The sequence below is a fragment of the Pteropus vampyrus genome, unplaced genomic scaffold (assembly GCF_000151845.1).
Source record: "Pteropus vampyrus isolate Shadow unplaced genomic scaffold, Pvam_2.0 Scaffold151, whole genome shotgun sequence".
Classification (NCBI taxonomy): domain Eukaryota; kingdom Metazoa; phylum Chordata; class Mammalia; order Chiroptera; family Pteropodidae; genus Pteropus; species Pteropus vampyrus.
In genome coordinates, this window is record NW_011888932.1 from 5,020,858 (window position 1) to 5,040,155 (window position 19,298).

The following is a 19,298-nucleotide window of genomic DNA, read 5'->3' on the forward strand; positions in this document are numbered from 1 at the left end:
AAATTAGTTCAGGGATACAGTCAGATATGCCATATGTACCAGCTCTAACTGACTGATTGTGGCTGTCTGGACCATTGTCTTGGTGAGTAGTCTGAACTATGTCTGGGCTTAGCAATAAGGTACTGCGACTATTTGGCAATATCTGCAATGTGCAGGTGATAACATTGGTACCAATTCACCACTCCTCATTAAGTGAGAAGCATGGAATAATTTCAGTGTGCACTTAAGTCTTAGATGCAACTATTCTCACTCCCAGGAAAATCTGCTGAACACATTTTATCTATTTACTTAAGATTTGAAATAAAATCCAAATCATGACTGAGACTTTTTTTTATATGTTTTAATACCTCCCTACTTAGTACAAAGTCTAAAATTAAACAAACCACTTTGTCTTTGGACAGCATGGTAAAGAAAAAAGTTAATGAATGATACAATTGTATTCTAAAAATTATTCTCCCAAAAGACCATGTAGAAAAAAACCTGAATCCTTATCCTAGAAAGTAAACTGCTAGGAAACTTGCTAAGGCAGTAGATAATGTCAGTGGTACAAAGGTCTGCATGCTCCCCTCCCTACCATGGGAAAGTCAGACAAGTTCATGGAGCCAGTGTGGCTCCTAGCTCAGACAAGGATTTGGAACCCAGATATCTTCACTACCTCTGCTGATCAGGCTCTGCCGCCTATGGAAAACTTATGCATCATGGCAAAACTATATACTGCAGCTTACCAACACGTCATTTACTCTTATTTCAAAAAGGCATACCCTCAATGGTGAGAATAGCTAAGGACATCACTCTGTCAGTCAAACAATATACAGGCAAAAAGAAAGATCTCATTATTCATAAATAAAGGATAACTGATCAAACTTTCTTGTTTTACATATGGGAATATCAAGGCCCAGAAAGCAGAAAGGACCTGTCTCCATGTGGAAAGAATAATTCAGTGTTTGAGAATTGGTCTGTTTGGTCCACAGAGTGTCCCAGAAAAGATGAGTAACTCTGGACAGGCTAAACCAACAGCCTAAAAATTATTCATTATTTACTCAGCAATGCTTAGCAAGAAACACTTCCAGGTAGATAATTTGTGCAGCAACTTTTCCCATAAACTCATCTCGTCATGTAATTTAACCAATGATATAATGAAGACATTATACAATGTAGCAGTGCCTACAGTACTGTCCTTGTGAGATCTACAGCAAGGGATCTGTTCTTCCATCCCTATATGAGAACACCTAGCAGGGTGTGCGGTCAGAAAGCCAGGCTCCAATTCCTGGGACTCTGAATCACTGGCTTTGTGCTGCAGACATTCCCTTTTGGAGGCAGCAACTAACAAGTTTACACACAGTCTGTCCTAACTGACACTTTGGAAAGTCTTTAGTCAAATGACACTTACACAGCCTTTATCTATCTTTTATTAAGAGTAACCTGGCTTTTGCACGATAGTTTTTTTTTTTTAAGGGAGAATCTTTTAAAGTTAGAAAACATACTGAAATATTTTTGTTCCTTGGTTTGTTCCTTGGTTTCTGATAAGCCCAAGACTTTCAAGAACCTTAAATAAACTTTTTTAAAAAAAATCACACACGTTTGGTTTCTCAGAATGCTTTGTCAATGACTTCCATAAAGTGCTCACTCGGATGAGTTGTCCAGTTGGATCTTCCCTTTCAATTCCTAAGGTAATTTAGTTTTTTCTTCCTTGGCTTTCAATTCTTGCTTAAAGGCTGTGTCAGCCCCATCAACAGCTCTGTATAACTCCTGCCTCCCTGGAAGCTGACCTTTCACAGCCCTCTTATTAGATTTCTGTCCTAAAAGAGGATGTTTTCTCTCCTCTGCCTACTAAGGTTAACAGTGAGATTTGGAGAAAAGTAATTTGGATCTGATTTTACTTCAATTTGCATTCTGGGTCAAGGGTCTGCAAGTCTGAAAAATGAGAACAAATTAATTTGTCTGACCTCCCCCAGTTATTTTAAAATTTAAGATTCATCACAGGATGGTCATTATTTATAGAAAAAGTTTATCTTCTTATCATTCCTTTTATAAAATATGATTTAAAATACATTCACATGGCTCTACAATCGAAGAAATATAAAAAAAGTGAAAAGTCTCCCTCCCATTCCTGTTACCCTTGTAGCAGTTCAAAACAAGTCAGCGAAAGATGTGCCTCTATGGTATGTGGATTACTGTGACCTAAAGGCAATAGGGACCCTGCAGGCTCAAGAGAAAGTATGCCCCCCACCCCGACTTAATCACCTGGAAGAATTTTAATTAAGGGCCCAGCCCATAATAAGAGATTATCAGAGACCACCTTTTTGATCTATCTATATGGCAGGGCAAACTACTGATTGCTAAACATCTGTTCTTATCATCCTGCAATGACCTTCCTCCCCTCTAAAGCCCAAGGCGCCTTATTTCATCCTTATCTCAGAATGTCCTATGTACTCCATTTTAACTTTCCTCATTCTAACTTTCCTCATTTTAACTGTCAGTCCCTGAACCTCTCATGTATGTGGGGTTCCCGTATGAACATATAATTAAATTTGGTTATTTTCTCTTGTTAACCTCTCAGGTAGATTTAATTATTAGACCAGCCAAAAAAACCTTGAAAGGTAGAAGAAACTTTCATTGTCCCCCACATCCACCTTTCTCTTCCTCCCTCCCTCACATACACATACACACACACACACACACACACACACACACACACACACACGTGGTTATTTTATTAGTTTCATGCATATTCTTCTAGTTTCTTTACTTAAATATTAGTGAATAAAATGTAAGTGTATATATATATCCTAATTATTTCCTCTTTATTTTATTCAAAAGGTAGCATATCATACACACTGTTCTATACTGTGCTTTTTCATTTAACAATTTATCTTGGAGATCTTTATATTCAATATACAGAGAGCTTCCATGGAAACAGATCTGGGTCAGGAAAGCCAGGAGCCCAACGGATGAGAGTTTACCAGCACTGGTTATCAGGAGTCTAGGAGCAGTTGGGCTCATGCCAGCTGTCAAAACAGCAGCCTCATCTCCACACTGGCATGCCTTCTACTCCTCAGAAACTCTGCCTCAGCCCCAGAAAGAGCCCTACCTAGAAAACCAGCCAACTCATTGATTCAACCTACTCAGTTTACACATGACAAAGCAAAGTAGGAGAACAGAAGGGATTTCTTCAGACAATGGCCAGGGAAAGAATTAAAGGTTGCTGTACCACTGTCTCACGTCGCAAACTTTTAGGGACGTCACTATCTGCAGAACAAATTTCAAATTCCTAAATCTACCACTGGTCCCAGCTTAGAATTAAGCAGGGTATGGGGTAGTGGGAAGAGCAAAAGCACTAATCGTAGAATCAGGAAATCTGGGTTCTAGTCTTGAGCCCTTTTTGCGTCCCAGTTTCTTTATTTGTGAAATAAGAGGCCTGAACCAGATGCTTTTTAAGGTTTCTCCTAAAGTCTCCAAAGTCTTTGACTTCTCCCTTCTAACCATACTGAAGGGTCTGGTTCTTACAGTTTTGCCTGTGCTCATGCTATCACCTAGTTCCACCTAGAATGTACTTTTCGTCTCTCTTCCTCCACATCTTTCAAGGCACACCTTGACTTTTCATGGAATTTACTTACTCAGGAAATGCTCTTTGTGAATAAACTAAGTACTCCCATATCAGCTCACGGAACCTTCTCTTCTCTTGACCTGGATTATTCCTTCCAAAGAGCTGCAAAACTTTGTCTTTCATTCCTGTTGAGTTCCTGCTCAAATGAAAACTATAAAGATGCTTTCCCTAACCATCTTATCCAAAAAAGCATTTCTCCAGTCATTCTCCTCTTTGTTTTATTTTTCTTTGTAGCTGTTATACAATTATGTTTAGTCTACCTCACCCCATCGGAATGTAAGTTCTTTTAAAGTAGCAACATGTCTTTTTTTTTTTTCCAACTTAGAACAGCACCTGACACATAATAAGCACTCAATAAATATTCAGTGAATGAGAGAAATATGATTATTTGTAAACAAGTAACTGTCAAGCCAAGTTTCAGAGACTTCACTTCTAAAACTACCCTGAAGCATTTCTCACATTCAAATAGCTTGTTCTGTAATAAAGCCCTGTGTGAGTCCCAAACGGGGGGAAAATATAAGTCAGGGAGGAAGCAAATGGCTTTAGGAGTTAGATGTGGTCAGGCAAACAGCAATGGATCTATCTGGAGTCAGAAAGGTTCCAGTTCTAAACTCTTCCACAGTGCAACCTTAAGCATGTCTTAACCTCTATAAATCAGATAACAAGCTACCTCAAAGGTATACAATAAGTATCAGGGAAAATAATTTATGTGGGGAGCAGGTTGTCAGGTACAAGGCATCATACTCTATAGGTAAAGTATTACCAAAGGCCAGAGGTAGGCCTGAATTGTTAATATAGGAAAAGCTTTACTTAAATATAAACCATCACACTCAAAAAGTATCCATTATTAAAAAAAAATGCATACACATATGTCTGTTCACTTACAGGGATACATATTTTGGAGAAAAAGCACAAGTCTAAAAGACACACTGCAAATGAACCTGGCTTACCAGAAAACTCTTACCTGAAATTCTGTCACATATACTACACCTTGTAATGTGAACTCTTTTTGCCAGGACTTTAAATGGTCCACTGACCATTTTCCAATGGAGTAAATAAACTGCAACCTCTTGTAAAATACTATGAGCCTCCTGGACATGTTACACTGTCTATGGCTTCTACCCACTGTTTCCATGCTGGTTAATGAAAGCAAACCACTCAACTGACCACCTCTCTAAGTTATATCTCAACAACATCTAGAACAGGTTAGCATTACTTGTTGCATTTGGTGGATAAGAAAACCAAGGCCAATCTCCTCTGAAAAGCCAATCTTGATATTTGAATCACAAAAATTTCTTTCTAACCTAAATACTTATAATACTGAATGATAGGCATGCACTTTGGTGTCAGATCTTACACCATCTCTATAACATAAAAAATGTCTTCCTTTGTGGCAAGGACTATGTCATATTTCTCATTATTCCCAAGAGACCTTGGCACAGGGCTTTCTTAGCACAAGGAAGACGCTTAGAAATACCAACCAAAATGAACTTAAAATTGTAGTGACTTATCTCATAAGCACACAAGGAATTTAAGAATAAACAGAGTCAAACTCAGAATTGACACTTCCTATAAGTTTCAAACTGAATTCATAACCTACCAAAACAACACTGATTATTCATATTACTTACATTTTAATTTCATGTGCAAGAAAAGCTCCATGAGGTATTCCATCCCTAATAAGGAGACAGATTTGATCCACTTCCATTTCATACCCCGCAATGCACCAAAAACATTACTCCCACAAAACCTATAATAGTTTATTGCTCTGATGCTGACAGGTCTGCTCCTCAAGATGACTGTATGGTCCTTAAAGGCAAAAATACTATCTAATTAATCTTCTATTAATTTAAGAGTTAAATCCTAACTCTATTACCTACTGACAGAGTGACGTTGGGCTATTCAGTGAGCCTAATACACAACAGCACTTAGTAACTATTTGAGAATGTTAGATGGTGGGCATGTTAAGGAGAGACTGATAAGAGCACAATAATGATAAGACTGCCAGCCAGTGTGTCCATATATACCCCAATAAATATGCTATAAGAATCATATTAATTAGTAATAAAAGAAAGAATGAATAAACATATGAAGCCCAAAATACTGATGGGATCTGATTACAATGAGTTCAGCTTTCATAATTAGTTTATCATCCCAACTTGAAAGTATTTAGACAAAGTCTGTCATTCTTAAAAATATCATTCTTCCAAAATAAACCTTTCTTGACCTTTGCTTGGCATTTTCATTAAAAAAAAGAGATTACTCAAATTTCACTTATCTGCTTTTTAAAGGAAGAATCAGAGGAAAATCTGAATCTCAGCCTAGTATAGGTGGCAAAGTAATATTTCCATAGTGAATAAACATTCCTAATTATACTGAAGCATTTCAAATTGAATGTGTTACTGAACTTTGAAATATGCATGAATTATGCTACCACCTGGCAGATAACTTCTAGTCAATTAATGATCACTCCGTAATGAAGAAATCTCTCCTTTGGTTCAATTTTTTTCAAGTAGCTACTAGTCAAAGTTTCAAGTTAATAAAAAGTTCATCTTTGTCAAGTCTGTAGAATAACCTAACCACATTAATTCTTCCAATTTTATCATGTACTGATTGGCCTCCAGACTTAGAATCACCTCTGCTGCCTGGTTATTTTATATTACATTCTTGCCCTAAAGCTAAAGAGCAAAGGGGTGCTTCTGCCAGAGTCTGCTAGGAGGAGGCAGAACACTGTGGAAAGACCTTCGCCTTTGGAGTCAGGTGTGGGTTTAAATCCTATTACCTATTGACAGAGTGACATTGGGCTAGTTACTTAGTCTCTCTGAATGTCTACTTCCACATTGGCAAAACAGAAATAATTCAAACTTTCTAGAGCTGTTACGGGGACTACATTACATACATAAGGTAACTAGCACATAATCAGGACTCAATAAATGTTAGTTTCTCTTCTCACTTTTTTCACAGCCACAAAACACTTATTCAACACTCTTTACTAGTAAGAATAGCTCCGTTTTCTATTTTGATGTCATTTTAGGCCTGCTGGCAGCCAGGTCATAGTTCATTAAAATATTTACACAAGTTCAGGATGACCTATTGCCAATTTTTTAAAAGAAAGTTCTTGATTAAAAAAAAAAAAAAATAGCTTTATAAACAGTCAATCTTCTCCTACCTTTGATTTAAGAGCAACTTTTTAACAGACTAACTACTTCTAAAAACCTTTTTTATTTCGGCTTCTACTAATTTGTGGGAATTGTCACTGTTATTAGAATAAATACCCAATACATGAATCATTACGAAAAAACCTTGGTACAGGAATCCTTGGCAGAATCCTAGATTTAAGGGGTCAAATATGTTGTGACAGAAAGAAATCTAACTATGGGAGGTAAACACGCAGTGTAAATATACATATGCCTTACTGTTAAAGTGTACAGCTGAAACTTACTGGATTTCATTAACCAATGTCACCATAAAAAATAAATTAATTAAAAAAATAATAATTCTAGATTTTTATTTACGTAGTTTGCAAATTTTGTGAATTCAAACAAAATGGTATCGATTCTTCACCTAAGAACATGGGCTTGTTTCAGAGGAAAATTCTCTCTGGATTTATTTTGCTACTCTATTCTGGATTAATTTAGATAGACATTTGCAGAAAAACAGTAAACTATTATTTTAGTTGCTATTTATATGGTTAAATCTTTACATAGTGCTAAATTACCTCCTGAGGGGAAAAAAAAACAGCTTGGTAAGATTTAAGCCAGGATGACAACCATATACCAAAAGAGAGAGCTTCTAAAGATGCCTAGGATTTTAAGTTGGAAGAATTCTACTATTTCAAGATTTTCTGTTTCTCAAGGATAATTTACTGTTATTCCTATTTTGTAGTTTAGTAGAAATGTGAAAATCCTCTTGCTCTATCCTTCTGGCACATAAGAGAAAAACACTAGTTGGCATACACTATTTTTATGTCAACAGCCAAAGCTATTTTGAGCTATTTTAGTACTATCCAATACTTACATAAGAAAAAAAGGTTAGCATGACATTAGCAAGTTAATAAGTAAATTCTCAGTTTCTGGTAACTTAAATAAGCACATTACTTAACAACCTCACAGTCTATCTTTTGGTTATAAATAATAATGTAATTCAAAAACATAAGGCATTAAACCATAGTTAGAAAGTCCTACCTTTTGTGCATCTCCTGTAAAATACGCAATGGCCAGGGTGGGTAGAATCATGAACAGTGCATTGTAATAGAGCAGGCCATATTTTCCCAGCTCCTAGAAGAGTAAATAATTGAGTGTTTCTTTGGTTCTAGCAGATATATACACAATCCTATGCAAAGTACCACCCCCATTACCTGCACACACTCACATATACACCTCCCCTACAATATGCACAGCAAATTAGCCAAGTCAGAAGTTTCCAAATATAAAGAAATAACCTGAGATTTCAAAAGAAAATGCATAAGTTTTTAAATTTACTTGAAATTCTTTGAGTGCTTAAAATCAGAGAAATACAAATGACATCAACTGGTTGCCTCAAAATAGTATACAGGGAAGAGGTTTTTTAGAACACATAAACATATCTCTATAGAAACACATCCCTGAAACCCTTCCTTTTCCAGAAATGAATCAAAAGTCATCAAGTTGAACTTGGGCTTTACAGAACCATATGAGTGCCATTTAAGAAAGATGGATGGACAGATCCGAAAACACAGACTCGCAACTAGAGCAACACAGACAGCATAACTTCCCAGTGAAGTAGTTATGAAAAGGAGTTGTGAAGTATATTGAAAATTAAGTTTATTATATCTACAAATCCCAAAACAATAGTATGACCTGTTGCAATCTCAGCTACTGGGGAACAATGAAAGTATACATCTTCAAACACAGGAAGCCTATGAGAACTCTGGGTCCACCTTTGACTTATACAACTTCTGAGACATTCAGCAGGAAGTGGAGTCACCTGAAAAAGCAGGCCAGAGTTTGGGGTGGGGGTGGGGGGGTAAAGGAGTAGTGAGGATAGAAGCCTGATATATGCCTAACTTCTGTGATCAAAAGATCACTGAATGACGTAAAAAGTCAAACTAGCTTCTCAGAAGCAGTTTGAAAAACTGGAAACAAATATCCAACAATAGAAAACTAATTGATTAGACTATGATACAACCATACAATGAAATACAGAGCCACTAAAAATATTTAATAATACTCACTGACAAAGAAAAGTGTTCATGAAACAGTACTAAATAACATAGGTTAGAAACATTATATATCACCGCTCTTTAAAAATTTTACACATAGTTAAGTGTATACATGCATACACACACTAAAGAATATCCACCAAAATGATGTTTCTCACTTGATGGTGGAATTAAAGAAAATTTATACTTTCTTCCTCTTATCTAAGTTTTCTACTACTTCTATTATAAATATGTAGTATTTGTGTTATTTCTTTAAAGTTAAAAATGTTTTAAATTTGATAGCTGCATTCATGTCTGAAATGCAGCACTAAGTCTTTATGCTACATGACACAAGCTCAAAGGACTATGAATATAAACAGTCCTGAAATTATGGACAATAAAACTCCTGACTTCTTAAAAGCATCTCAATGTGTCCATACTACCTCTCCAATAAAACAAATAACTGATTGCTTATGGCCACTATAAGCATCATGAAAAGGTATGCCTCATTTCTAAGGTGACAAGAAAAAAGCCATAGACCAAAACAACCTTAAACAAAAGTGCCCAGTCAGCCAGAGACCTCAGTGTTACCCAGGAAGAGGATGCCTCCATCACCCACCCCACAACACACACGCACCCCCATCCAGGCAACTGACAAATGCCAAACTATGGTTTTTCTTTTCACATTTTAACTGTTTTGAATATTTTTTTCCTTGCCTTCTTAAAGAGAGTAGTACCTCGACTAAAATTTAACTTAGGGCATTATCATAAATACGTATTACTGTACTGTGTTCTTATATTGTGTTGCCCTCAATGCTGTTTAACGGTCCCTGAATCACTTCTGAGTACGTTGATCTGACTTTTATATTTTTCCTATTTGTTTCTTTCGTTGTTAGCTGACCTTTTAGACTGCTGGTAAACCTCTCTGCATCTGAATATAATTACATCTTCTAGTTTGTTGCTCCTAATCCATGAACTATGAAAAGGAGATCAATATGCTTAAATGTTCCCATACAAATAAGACATAAATCATTTCTGGGTAAGGAACTAAAGGACTCTACTAGGAATAAAATACTCAGAAATCTGCTTTTTTCTAGGTTCTAGGATGTTCTCTAGACTGTGCTATCCAATATGGCAGCCATTAGCTATATGCAGCTATTTAGAATTTATAATTACATTAAACTAATTCAGTTCCTCAGGTGTGCTAGTCACTTATCGACTGCTCAACATCCAAATGTGGATAGTGGCTACCATTAGTGGACAGCAGAGATACAGAAGATTTCCATCATCACAGAAAATTCTATTAGACAGTACTGTCTGAGGCTGCGGGACAAATAAAATATTACTACTAATACCTATTTTTCAAAGCAATAAATAAGCTAAAGAAAAAAATGGAGTAAAACTAAATCTCTAACTGATCTTTTCTTCACCTATTCAAAAAGATAAAGTTTTTAATAGCAGTTTTCATTAAAATGCAATCGTCATATGGAGTTGTCAAGGCCAGTAAATAGAGAACAAGATATAAAAAGGATGTTTAAAGAAAATCTGTTGGAAACAGATCTACACTGTCCCTAGTTCTTCAAGGATATTAAAAATAAACATTCTCTGAGAATGAGAGCTACTAGGATGGCCATTTGTTCTATGGTTCTTTCTGGAGAAGACAAAGACCCTCACCAAGACAACACAAGCTCAATACTAATACTACTTACTATCCAGGAGTAGGGCCTTTGTATTTATGATCTGAACTCCAAAAGAGAACCTGAAGTAGTTTCAGAAATACTGTACATATAATAGAGCAGACTAAAAACTATGCAGATAAGGTCATCTGAATGAAGAAAAAAAACTGGTAGGAAAATAAGAGAAAGCCACAGTTAGTTATAAGATTCAATTATGAGATAAAAATACACCAGCTACTCAGAAAAAACTATGGTGACATCTATGATAAATATCTCATGTGGGTCCTCATATAAAATACATTATGATAGAAAGGACAACTCCTTCAATAACAACTTATGATATGTAGAGCTGAGTTCCATACAGCTTCTTCTTACAATAATGCAATCTTATACTATAATATAGTAAAACCGATGTGGCTTAAATATTCAGCTTTCTGATGATCTGGCCTGATCTAAAAATAAAATTTAGTGTGTCTATATTCAGAGTGTATAGTAGACAAACTAACAAAAATTATCTTTAAAGCCTTTATGTACATGCTGCAAGCTGAGTGTATAAAGTTCATGGGTAAAGTATGAGCCCTAGGTCAGGGAACTCAGTGTTGCCCCTGAGAAAAAGTTCCTAATGCTCCCTAAAGTTTCCCATTATTTGTAGGACAAATATGCCAAGTCCATTCTTTTTCTGTAGCCCCTTCCAACATTCACCTCTCCTCAAATCTGCTCAAGGGCTTCCAGATATTTCTTTCTTGTCCAGGTCCCTCACCAAGTCCTCTAGAACACAGCCATGAACATTTGTGACACTCTTCTCTACCCTCAGATATCCCTTGTTTCTTTCTCACGCTTCCTATTTTTCTTTATTCCCTCCTTTTTCCCTAATGACTCAACATTATCATTCCCAACATCAGTAAACATGTCTTAAGCTTTAGCTTGCTACCTACCTTCGAATCTAATTTTTGTTTTACGTATGCGCCATTTGCTGCTGTCAGGACATCATTTATCAGAATAAAAACATATCCTTCCAGATCAAATGCCAAGTCAGAGCTGCAAAACATAAGCAACACTTTAAACACAACTTTCATTTAAAGAACATGCACTTAATTTTAAATAGGTCTGAACTACAGTACTAGCAAGAACATATTCTTATATAGGTAACTGATCATTAGACATTTTATCTACTATTAGCATTTCTTGATTCCTAGTTACAAATTGCAATTTTATACTCAACAAGTCTTCAAAAATGAGAAGCGCTAACACCTAAAATCATTAGCAATAAACCATCATGTCAGTTAATAGCACACTGCTCTGAATTCAAAGTCAGACGACAACAACAAGCAACCAAATTCACTATTATAATACATCTGAAGCAGGCAGGAGGCATCTGAGCTCAATTTCACAGGTAAGGAAACAAAAAGGATGAGTTGTTAACATGTCTTTTTCCAAAGGTTTGCACAAAAGTTGAGGCTATCTTGCACAGGTGGTTGGGCCAGTAGGTGAAATTTCTGAAGTGTGGATCATGGTTAATTCTGAGATCAAGTTACAACAGTGTTCAAGCACACAGTAAGACCTCAAGTACTTAAATAATGTGCCCATGAGGTATAATTACCAGGATTAAGGAAACTGAAGTTTTCTAGTATTTAGTAGAGATAAGAATTAAATTGAACAGAAAAAATGAAAATCTAAGAAAAGTATGCCTTAATCATATTTTAGCACCCTAGCCAAACAGTGGTCTCACATTCTGTGATTCTGTAAAGACACTATATATTTGTATCTAAACTACTACTACATGGAACAAGACTTCTATGGCACTTTAGGTAGAGCTAGCCTAAATGCACACACACCCTTTCTTCCAAGCAGCCTGACAAACCCCTAACTTCAGACTTCCTTCCTCCCAATCTCTTTCCCAAGTAAAAGGTTCTAACTGGACAAGGCTAGTCCAAACAATAATCTTCCTCAGAAACTTTCTGCAGGCCAGAGTTACCCCTGAAGAACCTCTGTTGTTTGGTTCAATTTTGAATGCCACCAACTTCAAGGAAATGCTTCAAAGACTAGTAGAGCACCTCAAATAGAAAGGTAGGATACTCATATAGAATTTTTCTCCAAGGGGGCAATAACAGCTAGAGAGAAAGCCATTAGCTATATAACGAAATTCTAATAACCAATTATTCTATACCCACAACACCTTTTTTTTAAAACATGAAATTTCAGTTGAAGATTTAGGGTGGAATAGAATTTAACTTATATTTTCCTCCCCCATCTATACCACAGGGATATGACGAAAGTAAAAGAGCCAATCCAAGAGGCACACTGGAACTCCCAAATGAAAAATGTATGTCAGGAAGAATTTGTGGCATTAGCAAATCTAAGCTCTGGGCTGAGCAAAATATTGTAGAAGGCTTCTAGCCATCATTTTTATTTTCTGAGTCTTTGGGTATACAATTTCCTCTATCCATTTGAAAACAAAAACTTAAGGACAATGGAAAAGCTTTAATAGTTTAACAGGCTATCTAAGTTACGGCATCTGTGATATATCTTAAGTGAGGCCAAATAAAGCAATTCTATTATTTATTATGCCACAAGGCAACTAATTCATTATCATCGGCCTTTTCTGAGACATTATTTTCTTTAGCAGCGTACAAAGTAAAAGAATGCCGAATGGTCTATAAAAAAAGCACATAGGCTCTGGAGTCAGGCACAGATTCAAACTCCAGGCAGCTCTGCTGTTTAGGAGCTATGTGACCTTGAATAAGTTATTGAACTTGGGTTTTAGTTTCCTCAAGTATAAAATGGGAAAATTAAATGCCAGGTGCTGTAGGTGTTAAAAAAATAAATAAAATAAAATGGGAAAATTACATCTATACCTTTCAGAGTTGTCGTGAACACATAATTAAGTGTAAAATGTTGAACATATTGTGTGGCACGTAGTCTGCGCTTGCTCAGTAAGTAGAAGGTAGCATAATAAATCCTAAATTACATGAATTTAATTTTTAAGAATCTCAAGAATCTGATTTTGCCAGCCTTGATCTTAACACGGCCAAAAAGATTTAACTTTTGAAGTCTTTTGGATGCTTTTCAAAGACATGATTCTTATTTAGCCTATAAAAAATTCTTATTGGTAATTGATCATTTATTATCAATAATTATTGAAAATTTCTAATGTGCTCATAGGTATATACAGGCTCACATCTTACCTGGCAGCTACAAAGGCTCCAATAATCATTGCAAATACAGTCATCTTAATACCCCAAGAAAAAGTCTTCCTACAAAAAAAAATTTTTTTAAACATATACATGTGGTTTTATTCACAGACACATTTTACAACATAGGCAAAAAAATATGTTTTCTTTGGAAAAAGCTATAAAAAAAATATCACATTTTAAATGTTTCCAAGTAACTAAATATTTAAAAGAACCCCTTTGATGAAGCAAAAACTTATTTTGTTATCTAAATAAGGATACTCATTTTTTTCTATCGTTTGCCACTGAGTTTAAATTTTAGCAAATCAAAATTTCTTTTAGTAGAAAAAGGTCACACACATTTGTAGCAAAAGTTGCCAAGACAGGAACACTATTTAATACCTATACTGATGTTTCTGACCTGGCTTCTACCAGTGGCAACAGTAGCTATAGGAATTCTCCAAAGTATATGTCATGTTCAGACAGGTTTCTAACTCCAATTCATAACTTTCCCAACTACTGCTCCCATAAACTATCAATTCCTACAGCAAAGGGAGAAAGTTACTTAAACTTTCCAAAAGATAAAGTAAAAGCAAGACAAGTAATTTTAACATTATTAAACAATTATTATGCTGGGTACCTTTCCAAGGTGATTTAAATTTTTTAAAGACTAGATATATTAGAAATTTAGCTCACTTGAGTAAAATTCCTTCAGCGAACATTGTAAACAGGATGGAGAACCTTCTCAGAACTGTAAACATTGGCAAGCTGCAAAATAAAAAACATAATTACGTAAAATAAAGTTTAATAATTTATTAACTATTTTAAGACTCTCCAAATTAGTATTTTAAAATATGCTAATCTTTTCCTTCCATTCTAGAAATTCCATGCTTATTAATTTGTGATTAAATTAAACCCTTATTTCTCTCAAGAAATAATTATTATTTGAAAGCCTGAAAGGGTTGCTTTTATAAAACTACTAGAAGTGAGAAACACCAAACTAACTATAAAATGATAGAGATCATTTATATATTACCAAAGACTACTAACAGCTACTTTATTTTACCTTTTATTATGTAAACAGCCAGAAGAGTAACCACGTTAGTCTTAAAGAGAAAATGACCTCTTTCTCCTTTCCTTACTGACCTTCCTTCCTACTCCAAACTCTCCAAATCACATCTATGATAATCTTATCCCATGAAACATTCCTTAACTATCCTTTTGTGGAAGTAATTTTGTCTTCCTTTAAATTTCCCAGAGAGTTTTGCTTGCACTGATCAAACACAGCCTCTTGCAATAGTTATTTATGAATATATCTCATATCACTGCAAAGTGCCTTATATTTAGCTGGCAATCAAATACAGGGTGTGAATGAATGGATGGACAGATGAATGGACAGATGACAATGGATGAAAAAGAGCAAACTCTATAAAGCAGCACTTTTGCAGCAGGTCTGCACTTCTTTCCCAGTGGGTTATGAGATGGAAAAGGATGCCACACCCATGATAAATTTGACTTCCATGGAACTCTCCCCAAAGAGATCATCATGGTCATTCTGTCAGGTTTCTTGGGTCTGAAGAAAGAGGAAATGAAAAACACTTTGTCTCTGATCCTCAAAGTTCTCCCCGTTGTATTTATAATAATCCAGTACGCCAGGAGTTTAGCTCACGTGGAAGTGAAGCCATATGTTAATTGACTTCTCTATGTGTATAATGGTAATGTCACATACACCTAATACATACTATACTCCTTAAGTGGAGAAGCCAAGGACTGGGAGGTTAGAGGATAGTAAGACAGTGTTGTCACATAGTAGAGAGCTATCACTTCTTTTTAAAAGTGAATATGTCGCCTTACAGTTATACAACCATGGAAAGAATATTAATCATATTTGAATTAGGGTTCTATCTGATGTTATTTTAACTACCTCATGTTAAAAGGAAAACTACAAAAGTTCTCATACCCACCCTCTAATTTTGCTTGTGGTATTTGCCAAAAATACAGTATTTATTAATTGTATTAAAGGATTTAAGTCCCAAAAGCCTAGCACACATCCTTCACTACTATGGGTCTGGAAAAATAGTGAAAATCTTCAACCACAGTATTTTATAACATTTTAAGACTTCTATAATCAACTGAGGGATAAAAACATAAAACTCCTCTTTTTCTAAGTTTAAAAAGCTTAAACTAAAACCTTTAGCGTAATCATTATTTAGAAACAAGCTTTCTGGTCCTTTCACTTTTTTTCAGAATCAATAACAATGTGTTAAATATTTGACATTCAAGTACAATTTTAAGAATATATTAACCTCACTAGTAAAATAAAGTTATCCATACTTCAGTTTCTTTGTGCTGAACAGTCCCGTGATTTGGTTCCCAAAATATAGTAGAGGTAGTGGAAACGTCTAGAAAATTTAAAAAGGGATAACATAATTCAATAATAAAGATAGCTAAAACAAGATCCTTTCAAATAGAAAGTTTTGTTTATATGATCAAATTCTCTCCCCTTACAACATAAGATTAGTTCACATATACAATTTTGGCCCCCACAAAGTGCCCAAACATTATTCCTGTATAAAAAGCACTACTATGGCAGAAAGAGAGAGGGAAGCATGGAGGGAAAAATAAAAACAGAAATACAAATATGATCAAACCTTGTGAAACAGACATATCATTTGCTTTAAAATATGATAACATGTTAGCCCACAGCTCTAATGTCAGCGAAAGCCTTTCATCTTCATATGGAATCAAGCAATGCAGACAGAACAATAAGAAAATAAACCCAAAGAATAATGCAGAATACACTGGCTAGATTTGATGAATGTAGAAAATGCAAGAGTTGTACCCCCTCCCAAATGTTCATTAAAACAAATCACATGATTTCTTAGGGATTTTTCTTTATTATACACACTCTGGATTTGGTGACATCGAGCCTGGTTTTCAAATATGCAAAGCACTGATAAAAAAAATAGTGAATCCTTTTCACAAAATAAAGTCTTTTTTTTTTTTTTTACCTTCCGAGGTACATTGCTGTCAAGGTCAGGAAACTTGACTACTCTGAGCGCCTTTCCCACCCAGAGAACTGCTACTGTAGCCACCATCTGTACACAGAGAACACAGATTCACTGTTCTACATATAAAGACACACACAGAAGTTCTAACGATATAAACCACGTAATGCCGAAGATTCCAACTAACCTGGCCAAGTCCAACACATAGCGAAGAGGGAAATCTACAAAACGGCAGAGAGAAAAAAAAGGTTCAGAAAAACTCAAATGTAGCTCAGTGAATTCAACTTGCATATCGGCAACTTTAAAATGCATTTTGATACAAAACACACCAATGTCAGACCCTTATCCAAGTGAAAATCGGTGAGCAAAATCGCTGCGAGTTGTCAGGCAACCCAACCCACTGATCTTGTAGCCTCAGGCGGCCACTTGCCTCATCTTGTCCGATGCTACAATTTGAGTCCGCTGCCAGCAACGGATTTTTGAAGGAAGTGAAGACATGGGTCTCTTCAACGGTTTCACACCTTTAAAGCAGAAATGCTTCTGCCTCGGTGTCCCAGTGACAGCACCAGGGTCATTTTAAAAGGGCTTGAGATGAGCACGTCCCCTGAGGCTGTCAGCGAACGGGGAACGCTGAAGCCCCGGCCCAGGCTGCGGAGAAGGGAGGACATCCCTCGCTCTGCTCCCTGCCTGGCATGCACAGGGTCCAACAAGTCACGAAGCAACTTCCCTCCAGCGCTCCGAAGGGTAGGGTTTCCAGGGCGCTGCACCGCGCGGGCGCCGCAAGCAGGCGCCGCAAGCAGGCGCTTTCCCAGCGCGGCCCCCAGCGCGCGCCCGGCCGTCCGGAGCTCCGCGCCGGGAGCCGGACCCCGACCCCGGGCAGACGCTCCCAGTCGCGCTCTGTCGCCCGGACCGTGTGTCAACCTCCCGCCCTCCTCGGCTGCCGCCCAACTTTGTTCAGCTTTAACTTTGGAAGCCGAAGTCCAAGGAGCCTGCGCCCCGCGCCACCGCCCGCTCCTCTCCGCGGCCTCGGCCGCCGCCGCCTCGGCCCTACCTGTAATTGGTGAGCACGCTCTTGTTGACCACCACGATGAGGAAGGAGCTCACGCCGTAAAAGCCAGCAGCCAGCAGCTTCAGGAACACGGTCAGCGTTTCGGCCGACGCCATCCCCAGCTCCTCCTCATGTCTGTGTGTGGAGGATTTCGCGGGGGCTTCTCCTTTAACCCGGGCATGCTGACGTCTATGAACTTCCGCCATGGCTGCTGCGGCGGCGGCGGCGGCGGCCTGGGAGGGGAGCAGCGGCAGGGCCTGGCGGCGGGGCCGGACGGCGCAGGGGCTTGCGCTGGTCGCTCGCGAAGTACTCGCGGGGCCGGAACCGGCGGACTGGGCCGGCTGCGCGTTCGCCTCCTCGACTCCCCGCACGAACGCCGCCCGTCCCCGCCCAGAGGCAGGAACGCCGGGGTTCACACCCCCGGGGACTTTGCTCGGGCATTGTGCAGCGCGGGGTCAGAGGTTAGGGGCAACGCCGGGCTGGGCCTGGGCAGGGCATGGGGAGGGCCTGGAGGAGGAGAACCGGCGACCCTGAGTGCGGGCCGAGAGGGAGAACCCAAAAGACAACCACTCGGGAACACCGGAACGTCTAGCGGCAAAGCAGAGCTGCAGAGCGACGCCGCCACCTCGCGCCTGCGCGCGAGCGGCGCAAGTTCTCTCCTGGGCCGCGCACCTGGGAAAGCTGGAAGGCTGGAAGCCGTATTCTTCAGATAACAGCCGCAGCAGAAGTACAGACCCGCCGCCCGCCCCCGATTCTGGAGCAGGTGGCTGGCTGAGTAGTTAGGTTGCGTGAGTCTAGACTCATTTTGAAGGCTCTTTTGGGCTCTTGTAGAGGGCCCTTCAAAAATATAGATGTGGATCAAAAATAAACACTCAGCATTTCATTCAGCATTGCCTCAGGCTTGTTTACATTTACTGAACCCGGGAAAACGCTAAACAATACATTCTTAGAAGAACAAGGGTGAATTTTTTAAGAAAAATGTTGACATAGCCAAAAAAGTAGCAAGATAATTGAGCACCTTGTGGACTGTTGAAAGAGAAAGGTGTTTGGGGCTGAGTTCCAATTCTAGGTTTCCTAGAAATGCACCCTCACTGGCTGTGTGCTCTTGGGACGGGTGGTTGAGCTCTCTGAGCCTGCATCGCCTCATCATCTCTATGGATGTAAAGCTAGCACAGAGCTAGTTTTCAGTAAATGGTAAGCCATTATATAACAGAAACAAATCATTATCAGCTTAAGCAAAGAAATGACATCTACTTTAATATCAAGAAAGAAAAAGATCGTTGAATTATTTCCCTATTTTGTCTATATCTTTTTTTATGTATTTTTAAACTGTGATAAAATATACATAACAAAAATTTACCATTTTAACATGTTTTTATTATGGTAAAATATGCATAATAAAATTTATTATTTTAAGACTTTGAGTGTACAATTCATTGACATTAAGAGCACTGACATTGTTGTGCAACTCTCACCACTACCCATCTCCAGAACTTTATTATCTCAAACTGAAATTATGAAACCACTAAAAATAACTGCCCCCATCTTCTAGTAACTTCTACTTTCCATCTCTATGAATTTGACTATTCTAGGTAACTAAGAGGAATCAT

The 19,298-nt window shown here is 37.8% G+C and overlaps 1 protein-coding gene across 1 annotated transcript in view; it reads right to left on the minus strand.

The window, feature by feature from the left end:
- The window catches only part of SLC35D1 (solute carrier family 35 member D1), a 56,497-nt gene extending 38,376 nt beyond the window's left edge, over positions 1–18,121 (minus strand). The window contains exons 1-8 of the mRNA XM_011369604.2: positions 17,692–18,121; positions 16,828–16,861; positions 16,644–16,730; positions 15,967–16,034; positions 14,329–14,400; positions 13,648–13,716; positions 11,398–11,500; positions 7,792–7,884 (exon numbers count right to left, since the gene is read on the minus strand). Coding sequence (XP_011367906.1) covers positions 7,792–7,884; positions 11,398–11,500; positions 13,648–13,716; positions 14,329–14,400; positions 15,967–16,034; positions 16,644–16,730; positions 16,828–16,861; positions 17,692–17,894 — 729 coding nt within the window. The 5' untranslated portion in view covers positions 17,895–18,121. The remainder of the gene's footprint in view (positions 1–7,791; positions 7,885–11,397; positions 11,501–13,647; positions 13,717–14,328; positions 14,401–15,966; positions 16,035–16,643; positions 16,731–16,827; positions 16,862–17,691) is intronic.
- Positions 18,122–19,298: the final 1,177 nt, after the last annotated feature.